General features: G+C 37.0%; 3 protein-coding genes across 6 annotated transcripts in view; 1 reads left to right on the forward strand and 2 right to left on the reverse strand.

Annotated features, from left to right (window-relative positions):
* Positions 1 to 6,311, reverse strand: part of LOC107268889 (CD9 antigen) — a 13,628-nt gene extending 7,317 nt beyond the window's left edge. The window contains exons 1-2 of the mRNA XM_015742113.2: positions 6,201 to 6,311; positions 5,701 to 6,115 (exon numbers count right to left, since the gene is read on the reverse strand). Of these exons, the coding sequence (XP_015597599.1) occupies positions 5,701 to 5,766 (66 nt within the window). The 5' untranslated portion in view covers positions 5,767 to 6,115; positions 6,201 to 6,311. The remainder of the gene's footprint in view (positions 1 to 5,700; positions 6,116 to 6,200) is intronic.
* Positions 6,312 to 7,164: 853 nt separating this feature from the next.
* Positions 7,165 to 12,875, forward strand: LOC107268884. 2 transcript variants are annotated; one of them, XM_015742102.2, is made up of 10 exons: positions 7,165 to 7,290; positions 8,888 to 8,989; positions 9,062 to 9,219; positions 9,292 to 9,558; positions 9,650 to 9,705; positions 9,778 to 10,393; positions 10,449 to 10,611; positions 10,700 to 10,832; positions 10,928 to 11,526; positions 11,599 to 12,875. In XM_015742102.2, exons 2-10 carry the CDS (start codon positions 8,909 to 8,911, stop codon positions 11,740 to 11,742), a joined length of 2,217 nt encoding a protein of 738 aa, XP_015597588.1. In that variant the 5' UTR covers positions 7,165 to 7,290; positions 8,888 to 8,908; the 3' UTR covers positions 11,743 to 12,875. The 2 variants fall into 2 exon arrangements, with proteins under 2 accessions (XP_015597588.1, XP_015597587.1); XM_015742101.2 differs by lacking the exon at positions 7,165 to 7,290 and adding an exon at positions 7,422 to 7,726.
* On the reverse strand, positions 12,081 to 14,243 carry LOC107268890. 3 transcript variants are annotated; one of them, XM_025086139.1, is made up of 7 exons: positions 14,016 to 14,167; positions 13,726 to 13,921; positions 13,615 to 13,652; positions 13,468 to 13,544; positions 13,149 to 13,407; positions 12,536 to 12,764; positions 12,081 to 12,404 (listed from the first exon to the last, which is right to left on the reverse strand). In XM_025086139.1, exons 1-5 carry the CDS (start codon positions 14,068 to 14,070, stop codon positions 13,246 to 13,248), a joined length of 528 nt encoding a protein of 175 aa, XP_024941907.1. In that variant the 5' UTR covers positions 14,071 to 14,167; the 3' UTR covers positions 12,081 to 12,404; positions 12,536 to 12,764; positions 13,149 to 13,245. The 3 variants fall into 3 exon arrangements, with proteins under 3 accessions (XP_024941907.1, XP_015597600.1, XP_024941906.1); XM_015742114.2 differs by having other exon boundaries at positions 12,536 to 13,407; positions 14,016 to 14,243; XM_025086138.1 differs by having other exon boundaries at positions 12,081 to 12,439; positions 12,536 to 13,407; positions 14,016 to 14,243.
* Positions 14,244 to 14,245: the final 2 nt, after the last annotated feature.

Genomic DNA, 14,245 nt, shown 5'->3' on the forward strand with positions numbered 1-14,245 from the left:
CCATAAAAAAAAAAAAAAAAAAAAAAAAATGCCCCAGGACAACCCGCAGGCTTTTGACATGAAACGACGTAACGGCATGGAACGCCCTCAGTGACTTTCTGGACATTGTCAAATTTCTTTTTCTTCCTCGCCTCCACATTTTCCCTTTCCACAGTGTCTCAACCACCTTTCTGAAAATGCAACGACATCAAGGAATGAAAAAAAAACCATAGGATAACTGATCGAATATACCTCTAACTCTCGTGAAAAATATTACATATGGGAAAAACGCATGAGCGCGTGAGAGCGTCAATATACGTTAACAAGAAAAATGGTAAAATTTGTCTGTCATAAAAAATGTACATAACCCAATGCCGTCTGCATGAGAACCCTTGATCACACACGTACGATAGGGGATGAAGAATTGTCCAGGAATCGCACGTCGAGTATAAAACGGAGCAGGTGTTCGTCATGACTCATTCTCATTTTTCATTTCCTCATTTTATGGGGAGCACATAGAAAGAAAAGAAAACAAAATTAAACTACAGCACGCAACCCCATAAAGTACCGTCTACGCGTCACAAGTTTTGTTTTCTTTTACACTGACTCCCAGTGCTACTGTGTACGTACATACATAGGGGAACGTGTAGCCTGGTACATTTCAACTGAATAACCCTGTACATAAAAGTACGAGTGGCGAACACGTAAAATATTGATTACCTGACAAGGAACGATAACGATACTTATTTTTCATTTTGAATTGATCGTAAACCAAAGGGGTTGTTACATAGTGTTGCCTGGTTACCCTTGTACGAGGGTGACAATTCCTCGTTAGCTTAACATCAAAGTTTTATGCATCGACTGTATTCCCTGGAACATCAGAATATAATTATTAATTACAACGAAAAAATTTAATTGTCTGGCCTTGACAGTGTCTACTTTTTCTTACCTCATGTACAAAGCAGATCACTTTTTAGTCCTCAGTCTCAAAAGCACCAAATTAGATTTCCTTTATTTTCTAATAGTGTTTTCGAGTATCTCCAAGTAGCAAGGCCTGGTAGAACACTTGATAACAGGAGTAAAGCAGACGTCGATGCTGCTTCAGGATAAGCATTAAGTGGCTTTAGAGAGCATTGAAAAAGCGTTCTGGCCAACCATGAAAACCCACCCTTAGCGACTGAAAGACGTCTGTCGCCTATTATTTTTTTTTCCTTCCCCTTTCCTCTAGTTCAAACATAAAGCAGACAGGCCCAAAGTGGATTCGCCCAAAGAATCAGGATGAATAAATACCAGAAGGCTCGAGGAGAAAAAAAAAAGGAAATATATATAACCCACAAGAAACGAAGGGAGCCAAGAAGATGAGTCACTGGGTATGAAGTATACGTGCTGCCATGTCTACGACGATCTTAGCGAACGTGCCTCGAGTACAGGAAATGGAGTTTAGGAAAACGCCAGAAGAATTGTAATGCGCCTACGCTTAGTTGTAATTACGCATAATGGCATCAGTGCCAACAGTGCATAGCGGTATCACCGACATACGAGAAACATCCATAATAAGGAAGTAAACAAGTGAAGAGAAAAAGAAATACCAGATAATAATAACTGGGCCAGAACCTCTCGTGGAATTGCGTAGACCTTGCAGCTTTTACTTTGGCGACGACGGGAGAGGCCAAGAGAAAAAAAAAATTCAAGTAAATAAATATAACGAAGAATGTGAACCTATGCGATAAGAAAGGGTGTGACGTTGAAACTGTCAGCAAGAAACTCGGTCGTAGCGTAGGTCGCTGTACCCGTAGGTAGAAGCTGCGACGAAGGATAGTCAGTCACGAGACCGTAGAGAGGGAGTTGCTCAGTTATATTTAAGCACAGAAGACCAGCATACTCGGTTCAGCCTGCACTGTAGTTCCATACCGGTAGGAAGTATCTGTACAGTACTCAGCTGCCAGCCTGGATGGATTATAACACTGTCCTACTGGTGGCATCGTAGAAAAAGTCTCTTGGCGAAAATAAGAAAAAGATATTCTGATATAGCACAAGCACTTGCATATATTGCACTGCGCTCAACCTCAAAGCAGAGCTTTAACTTGGCGACAGAGAACTCTATAAATTAGATTCCAAAAAATTAAATAGAACCGGTACAAGATAAAGTATCAGTACTGGCTGGGCTTACATGACACTTTCCCAAAGGACTATTATAACTAGAACATGTACATATATGTATCATGGCTGTATTCTCGTGTGGTGCCTAGCTCGCTGTAACCACGTGTCCTTATTAGTAGCTTCGTTTAGATGACGGTCAATTTTGCGCGCCTTAACTTTTACGCCCACGCTCGGACCGATTGCGAATCCTCAATGGTTCCAACATCCATAGCCAAAGAACGGGAGTTGACAGGGGGTCTACCTGCTTTTTCGGCATGTCGTCTGCGGTATAGTTAAAAAAAGAATTAACCCTTGAGGATCTAAGCATTGGTTTTCTAAAGCTATCTTGAGCATAGTCTTCGCCAAGCCTTTCAGAACTGCCTGGTAACGGAAGAAATTGAAAATTCATATTTAATGTACATTTGGAGTACAATAAAGCGGCGTTCATACTGAATTTTTCGAACGCTAAGCACGCCGAGCTACCATGGAAATGGCTGGGCTAGATTAAGATGGCTTTTGAAACTCCAACGCTAGATGCCTCGAGGTTTAGTTTCTTAAGTAGACTACCTTGTAGAGATAGAGCACATACGACAACTTTACCAAAAGTGACAACAAAGCTGAGTATTGGACACTGTTAAATATTCAAAATGGAAATTCTTATGGGAATTCGTAGAGCCATTTGGGCATGCCGAGTGTCTGTGCCTTTTCTTCAATTTCTATATAGCCCCACGTGTGGGTCGTTATAGGAGCGAAATTTCCAAGAAATTTTGGTTATGGGACGTCAGAGGGTTAACGAGTTTCTTCATCCCGCATTGGAATGTGCGACTTTGGTCATGGTTTTCTGGCACTGTGTATGGTTTAACATGAAAAAAGAATTTATCAGTCAATGCTATAAGATTAGTCATGAATTTAAAATTGTTGTTACAGTGTCTATCCTCTTTTGTGAAAACTCAATCTGCGTTTGTCATTCGTTTCCGGTTTCTCCTGCTAATCAATGGGGAGTGTGTGTCCTCCATGGTGCCTCATAGTCATGACGCAGTAAAGTTTGATTCCAACTGACCCACATAGAGAAGATCATCAGGTCTGACCCACATTGTGTGCGTGTGCATATTGGACGTGTCCCAGAATAGGTGGACGACGGCTGGCAAATTGCATGGGATTTTAACACAGTATGTGGAACTCGCCACCACCACCACAACCACCGCCGCCTTCATCTACCATCCTGAAAGCCAAAGGGAAATAAGAGGGTTGGAAATGGCGCAGGGGTCTTCTCCCTTGCGCCCAGATGCAATCGATACAGCTGCGCCTAGGACGCCAGAATTACGCTAGCAGCTCTGCCACTGACGTAATCCACAACTAGAACACCCTGGGACTTTAGGTCTACCTTCATGGGATCCCATGAATATCCCTGGCATTTGAACAAATGAAAAAATAAACCTAGCTCAGTCATTGCTGGGTTATATGTATACTAATGTAATATAGTATATACCGGGTGAAACGTACGACATGGAAAATAATTGTTGTTCACACCCAAAGCCTCGTTTAAAATCACAGTTGTGTTCTCCTTTAATTTTTATCGAGAAATTTGAGCTTTTTCTAAAATCTCAAAGTGTTAAATGTTTCTTGGACAGTCTTGAAAGTTACGGAACTCACGGATATTTCTGGGCATTACAGAATCCAACCACTTTTTCGTATTTTTTTGTTTCCTGACAATCGCTGCGCCCTCCATGATATTACCAAGTTCGTCTTTCGCATTATGCTTTCAGATAGGCACCGTTATGTAGTCAACATTTTTTATCAATTGCTGAATGTACCGTAAGGAAATTAGTGTGCCCTGCTTTTCCACGTATCCTAGTAAGCGTCCGTAATACTCATTTCTATGCAAATACCGGTTGCCGCACGTGTGTGACGTTAATCTCTAAATATTCCAGAGAAGAGAGAAAGAGAGAGAAGGAGAATGCGAAAAGGAGGAATCAACATATCCCATCTGTCCTGATGAGTAAAGATGATTGAGTCAACGAAAACGGACGTATGGTACGTCATCCGTTCCAATACTAAAAGTAGTTATACGTTGTGTTCAACAAAGATGCAACAGGTGTATCCTAGTGCACGATATCTCAGACTACTCGAAGCGGCAAGGTGCCAACGGCAAGGGAACAATCAGCAAAGTCTCATGTGACAATGAAATTAATGATAAAAAATTGTTTGATAGATCCAAAACGATCCAATTTCAAATATCCATCTTGAGTCTCATCATAGACTCAAGATAGAGCATCCAAGAATATCAAAGGTGCTGAAAAAAAATATTGTTATTCACGTTAATGATAAAATGATTCCACTTCTTATATAAACATCCGCCATTTTTCGCCCGAAGCACCCGATTGACTCACGTAAATATTAGAAGTCTCACAAAAATTTCATGATGTAAGCAGCGAAGATATATTTTTGCAAAATCGCCAAATAAGTATCACTGTATGCTGTAACAGTGAAAAAATGCAATTCAAATGTATAACCGTAACAGTTTAGTTCCTACGAGACGCTACAAAATGAAAAGATGGCACTAACGTCGCCCCTAAAGAAAGAAACGTAACTATAAAAGAAAATGAATCATTTATTTCCAAAGACTTGCCCACTCTGAGTAAACGATTAAAAATATTGATTACGTCAAAGTACTTTTTTAATATACATAAACGGATCTTGATTAATTGGAAAGGGATATAATTAAGATAAAGGTAAGTACAAGCTCAGGAAAAGTCTGAGACTACATTTTTCTTTCGCAGTAAATTCTCTCTTCTCCCTAACCAATAGCGCACACGTGTGCTGTTTGTAAGTAAAGCAGGCAAGGCCTTGGCAGGGTTGTAAGAGGAGCGAGGAGAAGAGGAGAATAAAGAGGGATTTAAGCCTCAAAGCCCAGTACGTTCCACACAAAGGGAACGAGAGATGGCAAAAGGTCACGACAGTCAACTCCGCCACTCGCAAAAGGGCATGTGTACATACGTACATATAGTTACGTAGGCTAGTAGGAGGACCGAAACAGCATTCGAGATTCTCTGCCTTTTATGTACCAAGAGGATACATTGCATAGAGAGATTTCCATTTGCAATGTATATACTGCATGTAGAGAATATACGTGTACGGCATGTGTGAACCAAGCGATGCAAATAACTCGTCGGAAACTTTAGCGTCTACTGGGTGTCTTAATAAGTTATAAAATCACAACAAGTAGACGATATATAGTAACGTTAGACATTGTAAAGACAGCATATCGCGGCACAGCGAGTAAAGAATGTTCATTGTGTTAATATATTTTACGTTAAATAATTGATGTAATTAAATTAATTTTTTTTATTTATCCTGTATAAGAGTCTACATGTAATGCATCTATTGAGTGCGTGTTAAATTACTGTACAGTACAATATGCGCAAATTATTTCTGTTTTTCTAAACTGCAATGCAATATTCAGGTAGACGTGAGTAAAAAAAAATAGAAATAGTAATAATAAAACGAGGAATCAAGAAAATCAGCTTACTCGCTATGCCAGGGTGAAGAATTCTATAGATAGGTGGACGTAAATAGACTCACCCAGAATATGAGGTTCACGAACACGAGTATGTATTTGATGAGGCCGTAACACCCGGAGAGTCCCATTCTGACTTATCAGAGGATGTGCTTCGTTGATGCTCGTAAAATCCTGGAGTAACTCCTGCTGTTACACTGGGTTCAATCGACCAGGAAGCACAGACTTTACGCGTCGCGATGCAACTGATCTGGACGTTAATTAATGTTTAGCTCGCGCACTTTTTTCTAACAAAAATTGAGAAAAACGATCCTCACTGCACGAAGGTTCGCGAACAACTGAATACTCGCTTAGATCGGAAGGTCTGTCGCTTCCGAATGGTGGGAGATTGCCGCCACTGTCAAGCATGGGATCTTTCTACCAATGAGAGAAGAGCGTCGCGACGCCTGGATCTAGTCACGGCTACTGCTACTAGGCACCCTGGGCAAATAATGTTGGGACTGTTATATTGTTATTCGTTGTACTGCCTTTATATTTCATTAAATCATTATTAAAGATACTTTACCAGCTCTCCATTTTAATTTAAGTTTAAATGGAATCATCTGTTATGTTTATTATGTTATGCTATATTAACACGTTGTATTATATCAGCATCTGGCGTAGAGTGACTCATAGACTGAAATAAATAAAATATTGTAAGTGCCTGAATTTTGATAACACTTTATACACGCTTGTATAAGATACTCGAATTGCAGGGGTATGGATTGTTTACTTAAGTATGGCGTAACTATTATGTAAAATATTGAGATAATAAACCTTTTTAAAGTGAACTTAATTTATTGCCATTTCTTTTACTTAACAACCCTTAATTTCAGCATTAATTTGACATCGTCACTGAAAATAAGTGAAGCGAAGGTCAATATTTAAAGAAAGAAATAGCGCCTTTCTGATTAATATTGTTTGATCTCTAGAAATTCATATAGTCGATTATTACAAGTACTTAGATTGAGTGTCACCGTATTATTTGACAGATCGATACAAATATTTTTTTAACTACTTCGCGCACGTGAATTAACCATAAAACCTTTGAAATATATGAAAACGATATTTTTGTTTCTCCACGGCCGATAACGCTACCCGATCTGAGGTAGTGCCCATCCTTCAAGATATCATACCACATATTTTAATCTGTGTCAACAATATGATGGTTCTCAAACTTTCTCAGTAAATAACAATTGACAAATTATCGAAATCATTCTCATAATATTCATAAAGTACAATCATTTATCAGCATCCTGCAGTATCCTACAGCGTCCATCGTAACTGTAATCATTTTTACGTATCAGATCCGTATCATTATAGGTAATCAACGCCATTTAAATCCTCGATATAACAACGAATCTAAATATATGTAAATGATCTTTTGCCGATCTCGTTTATTGATCTATAATAACGACGAAAAAATCTGAGAACCCCTGTTTGATCTCCCCACTGTATTTTTAGTTCCCATTACATCTAGCAGGAGGCGTATTTATTCCTGGCGTCCCGAATCCCGCGTGAACCGAACGAATTGAACTGAACGCCGGCTGCGCCCACAACAAGAGAAAATGGCGAGCGAGAAAGGAATTTAAGATCGCCTAAGGATTTCACATCAGGTAATTCTTAACTTGTAAAATTACAATGATACAAAATGATTCTAACATAGTATCTGTTTGTTAATTGTAACGTCTCCTTATGTCATGTCACGATAAATCCTTACAGGATCGATCCTCGTACTCAACGTCAACATTTCATACAATTTGAGCGTGTCTCTTCCGAACACTTCGCGCTTCTCTTTAAGCTACCTCTTCTTTTTAACCCTTTATCGGTACTGTGAGGTCGCCACCGGGCTTGTCACTCGCAACTTTATCCACCCTGAGGTCTTAGGAGGTCATTGATACTGGTCACGACCTGCCCTGAGAATGTTTTGTTAGAATTATTAATAATTGTTCTTCGCCCTTTATGAATTCACTTTGATCTAATCTACTTTATCTAGGATGTTCTTTCCATCGTGTAGTTTTGTCCTGGTTTCACCTAGTGCTTAAGGCAATGGTATAATCAGATATAAGGAAGCATTAATAGATATTCATGAGACCCTGGCTATTAAAGGATTGGTCATGGTGGTCTTAAAATTTTTAAAGTTTTTTTTTATATGACACGTGTGACATGTGATTTTATGGTTCTATTGACCTTTTTTTTATTACATTCTTTATTAAGATATATTACTTTGTTTTTATGTAATAGAGTTTAACTAGGGAGCTTTGTTATGTAACAGAGATTCATTGTTATATTGATTTGTTATTTAACGATTAATTAATGACAGTTGATTGGCAGTACTTTTCTGTTTTAAATAGAAACCATTCTTGTCTTGTCTTATCCTTGTGGATTAAAGTGTTTGTAAGGATGTTATTTACTACTTGGTATGCACAAGGAGATTCTATTTCATATAATTGAGCATAATGCGTCTGCATCTATTTATGTATGTCTTGTGCTAGAATGTAATGCCACTCATGTATTAAATGCTTTAAAAACCTGAAAGATTTTCTTATAGGTATATAGTATGTGATACCATAGCAACAGTTTGATAACATTAACAAGTTAATGAAATACAATATTATGTAAAAGTAGACATTGTGGTAGAGTTCAATTAATCTCAGGAAATGACAATGAAATCAGTGCGATGAAACTCTGATGATTAGAAGAAAGTACAGAATCGCTTCTTAATATGTTTTATCAATTTTTCATCATAGCATTAATCAGCAGGGAAGCAACATTATTCAGCCAGTATTTTTATCAATGTGACTATAGATAATTGACAAGAAATGTAAATGGCTTGACTTTATATATACAGAATTAGATTAACTTACAAGACAAGCCAAAAAACCAATTACAATTATCACTGACCCAGCGACATTGATTATTAATCTAATATAACTTCGAGACTATTTTAGTATTTAACGATAAGATTTTCGACTATTCGAATGTCTGTACTGTGACGGCAGCCTCCCTTGTGTCAGTCAAACCGTCACCTCATCTCTATCGAGATTATATTCTTGGGCAATTAAATAGTTAGGTAACGAAATGTGCCAAATCTGCTTTATGACTTGAGCATATTTACATCGTATAATATATTACCAACTGAAATTTAACCATAATCCAACAATTCTAAGAGTATTTCCATTTTGATATTTTTATCATTTTTTTCTCTTTCAGCTTAATAAAATTTTAAGCAACATGTCGACGCTTGAAAATCTAAGCTCGCGTCTCATGATGCCTGCTAAAGATCTGGCAGATTGGAATTTTCCTCTGGCACAGGTAAAAAAAAACTAAAGAAGGATAAGAGAAATTAAAGAAATATACAAAGAAACAATAAAAATATTGTTATAGGTTTTAGAAGAGTATTACAAGCTTCTCGATAAACCCAGTGAAATTAACTATGGTGAAGCTGCTTTAGTGGTGCAGAATTCTACTAATGTGTATTCGAGACGTGTAGAGTACTTATTCGATAAAACTGTTCGAATGGGTGAAAATCTTCATAATAGTCAGTAAGTTCCTGATTCTATAGAGAGAAAAAAATAAGTCCTTGGTGATAATATTGGTTGATAAAACTTGTTTAGATCTAATGAGGGAGAGAAAAAAGATGCGACGAAAGAGAAAAAGTCCAAGTCCAAATCAAATTTCGATTTCAATGACTTTGAGTCTATCAATCTCAGCAAGGAAATCGGCAAGAGCATCAACCTGAAGGAACAACGAACTAATCGTAAATCGATTAAATTACTAAATAGAAGATTTACTCAATTAGAGACTAATAACTCGCATTTAATATCGCCCGTCGAGATCCTGGACATTCATGGAGAGATCATCGGGAAGAAATATGATTTTCGGTAAACGTTATTGCCAGTTTCGTCATTAGCTTTAGTTTAAGCGTCATTGAATGATAATGATATTTAAATTGGAGAATCGTTGTTTTCACAGGTGTAACCAACAGGTGACTATGACTGGTATGCTCGTGGATGAGCTCACACCGAATGGTAAGAGAAATAAAAATAATAAAAATGTTTTTTATTTTTAAGGAAAAAAAAAGAACTATCCTTTTCTTTTAGACTTTCCGGTAGTCACTGACATGCTAGACAATAATGCTCTCTTGAATCCTACACAGTCATCAGGATACTGTTCAGACTCTCATCAGGATTGCGAACCAAGACACAGTGAACTTAGCTCTGAGTCCAACCGTAAGACCAGGTCGTTAAACGTTTCCGGTTCCAGTTTTGATGACCTTCTGGAGACCACTGTTGTATCAAACCAGCATGATTCAGATTACTGTTCTTTAACGGCGAGCTCAGAGCTTTCACCAGGTAGCCTAAAAAACTACACTTCTATCGGGAACAGGACTTCCAGTCCGGATAGACTTAGCAATGACTATGTCGAGCATGACAGGGAGGACTTTAGCGAGCTGACGCTAACAGAGAATGTCAATTCTCCTACCGGAAGCCACGACGCTGATACCAATATAATCAGCAATAATCCTGAAGATGAGGAAAGGACTATTACAGATTGTCAGTGTAACGATAAGGCCGATTCAAACGAAAGGCAGACAAGTTCACAAGAAGTTGATACAACTGAGAATAATTCAAATAGAGAACGAACCATTAGGGGATGTAGTTCCAGTGAACGTGATGATGATACTGTCAAACTTCCGGTCGAACTAGAACAGCGAAGGTATTTCAACAAAGATGTTTGTGTTTTAAGAAATTAATCTTTTGTATATTTACAGAAGTAAGAGATTAAAAAATGCAAACGCAGCTGCCAATGATGACAATACAAAAGTATTAGAACCAATACCATTTAAATGTGGTGTACCGGAAAAGTTACCAAAGCGTCGTACACAGTTCAAGCTACCCTGCCACATATCTCTGCTAAAATTCAAATCTGAATCTGTACGTATATCCTTTCATTATTATGTTTATAAAAAGAAATGTTTATAAAAAGAAAAAAAAGAAAGAAAACCGCTCTTAATTCTAATAGCGTAAACGGAAACCAATATCAGAGGCAAAACGGAAGCAGCGTCTAACTAGGAATATCTTAGAATACGAGTCAGAGCGCAAGAAGATGACCATGTATTCACCAACTAAACAAATGTTTACTATCTACAAGAAAGGTAATAAACTAACAAAGATGAATAACGAAACAGTCCATATAAATTTCAAAGAAAAATCTTCACTTATAAAAAATCATTGATTTTTTATTTAACAGAGGAACTTGAAGAGTTCCAAAAGACATGCGATCTCTGTTTCAAGAGTATACGTGATTACGACATCTATAATTATGAACCAGTAAGCACCATCACGATGGACTTGCTTGGGTTCAAATCAAATTTCGCCAACAATGATCCACTGGTGGATCAATTACCTTACACGACACAGAATACCTCCGGTTCTGCGAACATCATCTCCACGCAGTCCAGACTCTCGCCACAACCTAGTACATTTACACCGCCTGACACACCAGAACCCGAGGAAACATTTATCGCGGATTGTTCCATGGACTTCGATCCAGAAATCCAGGATGATGTACCGAACTACCAGACCCTGATAGAGCGTAGAATGTTACAGCTTCTCCAGGAGTCTGACGTTCAGACAGAGCTGGAGCAGAGGGTATTAAATTGGCACAAAAGTCTTAAGCCAAAACTCCTGGAAGCTGAACGAAGGGCTACGTTTCATATACATGAGTACAGTGAACGAATCCTGGAGAATCTTTGTGATGCTAGCACCAAGAAACTATCATTTGAGAGTACATTTCACCAGGAGTCACCGACCGAAGTCGCCCGGTACTTCTTAGCTACGTTACAACTAGTGAGTATACAATACTGCATATACTTTATATAATATTTTAAGACTGCTTATACCTCTGGATTTTCTTTCTAGGCAAATTCCTACAATATTGCCATCGAGCATGACGAAGACCTTCATCAGGATATGGAGTTAATTCTACTTAATTCAGAAACCTCTACCTCGACCGCAATATCGGTAATCTCTAAAACAAATTCCAAAAAAAGAAGGCACTTATAAAATAATATCAATTCGAACTATCGGACGTGCTCATCTTCGTGGGTGATTCTTTAACTTAACCATTTTAACCAGTGACTTTTGCGCGTCACTTCTCAATTACTTTTTGTACGTTCATTTTAAAATGGAGAAAAATGGTTCAAAGGCAAAAGTACAATGCAGTTAAGGTGCTTATGATTTCTTATTATAGTTTAATACCAATCAATTGGAGATTATTATATTTTTGTTTTCTTTCTTTATTTTCTACTTGATAATACATATGTAAAACTCGACGTTTTATAGAAAATAAGATAAAGACCAGTCTGCTTTTTTTTTTCGAGGTTTACAGATGATCGACTTGGTATTTCTCTATTTTTTTTATTTTCAATTTTACTAGTTTTACAATCACTCTTGCATGACGACAGAACATCACGTTCGATGCTACATTACGAAACTATTTGCGTCAACAGTTTCTTTAAGATTTTCTGATAATTGAATGCATTTATTAGTTATCAATGTCAATAGCTCAGCTAGAGACATTGTCTTGTTTTCTTTTAATGTGATGCAGCTCAGCTAATTAATTAATTAGCAGCTCATTTAATTAATTTTTTGAATTATTCAATTCTATAATTTTCTGTGTCCTCCCAGTGGCGAATTTTTGTACATAGTACTATATGCGAATATGCCTATAATAATAGCTATAACGTAACGTCTATCCAGTCTTTAATTTTATAAATCAAAAGAGGCAAACAAAAGAAGAGAAAAGTAAAATGTTAATACCCGTTCTAGGAAGTATAAAATGTATTTTTCTACTTACGATTGTTAAATAATCCGTAGGATGTGGTAGTAAGTAGCTCCTTTAATTTATTCTTCAAACTGGTGATCTTGAATAATTTATTGTGGCCGGACTATCCCTGCCAGCGGTTTAATAAAGGTCTATTAGCCAATCAGCATGATGCTGGTTTGAACACTGAGACATGTGGTGGTGGAAAAAGTTGTTGGAGCTGATACGATATGTCAAAATTTATCTTTCGTTTTTTCTTATCCTATAAGACAGTTGTTCTTGTACTTGTAAGACTTTACGTTCAACATTCCTTTGTAGTGTGAGCAGTTGTACAAAAGATGATTATTAATGATAATAAAGTTTACTTTATGAATGTATTGTTTATTGTGTAATTTTTGAGATCTTATCTGTGTTTCGTCAATGTACTGTTTTCAGGTGGAATTTTTTGTATTATTTGTACTCTTTGGCCCATATTATTTCTGTTAACTAACGGTGAAGATAATTCTAAAACCCACATGGTTCTTATTTCATAATACTTCAATAATTCGCTGAAGGGTTTAATTATGTTATAAGTATCCTTGGAACAGTTGCATCAAACAATTCAACTTTCCAATGTATATGTCATTAAATATTTGTTGTTGCTTACTATTTTTCTAATGTTCTAAAACCTGAACATCTTCTAAGATGTTTTATATGTCTTGTGGATAACATATTTTCATTAGAAGCGTTATTAATCACATTTATTAAATTGGAGAGCCAATTTGTGACTTCCAATGAGCTGGAGCCAATTCATCAAGTCTACGGTCCAAGAAACTCACACAATTCGCTAACTGGAATGCTTCTGCTTCTAGAGCTTGTATATGAGAGGATGTAACTACTGGGAATGAATTCTCTGCCAGTATTACCTGCAAAATAGTGTTATTCAATCAATGCTGCTACAATTCATTGATATATAAGTAACTCACTCTCTTCTCCAAGTCACCCAGCTTCGATTTTATAGCCTCTATATAACCAGGAGGTACCGAACGTTTCTTAGCAGGACCTGCAAATATCGAATCTATAGAAAAGTCAGATTTTCAGTGAAATTAATAAGAATGATTAAAAACACTTACAAAATTGATGAACTCTTACAACATCTATGATGAAAGGTCTACAAATATCATTTGACAATAATTATTTCAAGCTCATCAACAAGTATTACCCTATTTATAAAACTATCTTACTTCTCTTGCTTCGATCCATTTAACAATGCTGATAAGGGAATTAATTTATTATCATAATTTCTTATTTTGAGTACTCTACTTCCATCGTCCTCAACACCGATCCAACAAAATACAGACAATTTTAAGTCATCAAATGTCAATCTTGGTACTAGGGTAAAGTGATGTACGCTTGACTGAAGCTCGTCGCTGTCCGATTCTATAAATAAGAAGCATCGCAAATCTTTATATAATAAACGCACAAGCTTAATAGATGAAAAATTACTCACACAGGTTATGTTACGTTAACTTACCAAGGCAATCGTATCTGCGAATTAATATCCATATACTGATTTCGTTCATACCCATTGTCGGTTACGAGTTCTTAATTAATTATTAATTAATTAACTGACATCAAACCTTTGTTCTCGATCGCTATATACGTCCTTTTGCGACTGTCTTGTATATGATGGCTGTCTATATGCGCAGTGGCTGCTAAGCCGTTTCAAGCCATAATTAATATTCCATTGTAATAGGACAATTG

The sequence above is a fragment of the Cephus cinctus genome, unplaced genomic scaffold, assembly GCF_000341935.2.
Source record: "Cephus cinctus unplaced genomic scaffold, Ccin1 Ccin1_scaffold0596, whole genome shotgun sequence".
Lineage (NCBI taxonomy): Eukaryota > Metazoa > Arthropoda > Insecta > Hymenoptera > Cephidae > Cephus > Cephus cinctus.

Coding starts and splice junctions, on each gene's coding strand:
- LOC107268890 (XM_015742114.2), bottom strand. CDS start 14,070: ATGGGTATGAACGAAATCAGTATATGGATATTAATTCGCAGATACGAT. Junction 13,653..13,725: donor AATGGATCGAAGCAAGAGAA/GTAAGATAGTTT, acceptor TGATATTTGTAG/ACCTTTCATCATAGATGTTG. Junction 13,408..13,467: donor TGGGTGACTTGGAGAAGAGA/GTGAGTTACTTA, acceptor ACTATTTTGCAG/GTAATACTGGCAGAGAATTC.
- LOC107268884 (XM_015742101.2), top strand. Junction 9,559..9,649: donor GGGAAGAAATATGATTTTCG/GTAAACGTTATT, acceptor TTGTTTTCACAG/GTGTAACCAACAGGTGACTA. Junction 9,706..9,777: donor GGATGAGCTCACACCGAATG/GTAAGAGAAATA, acceptor CTTTTCTTTTAG/ACTTTCCGGTAGTCACTGAC.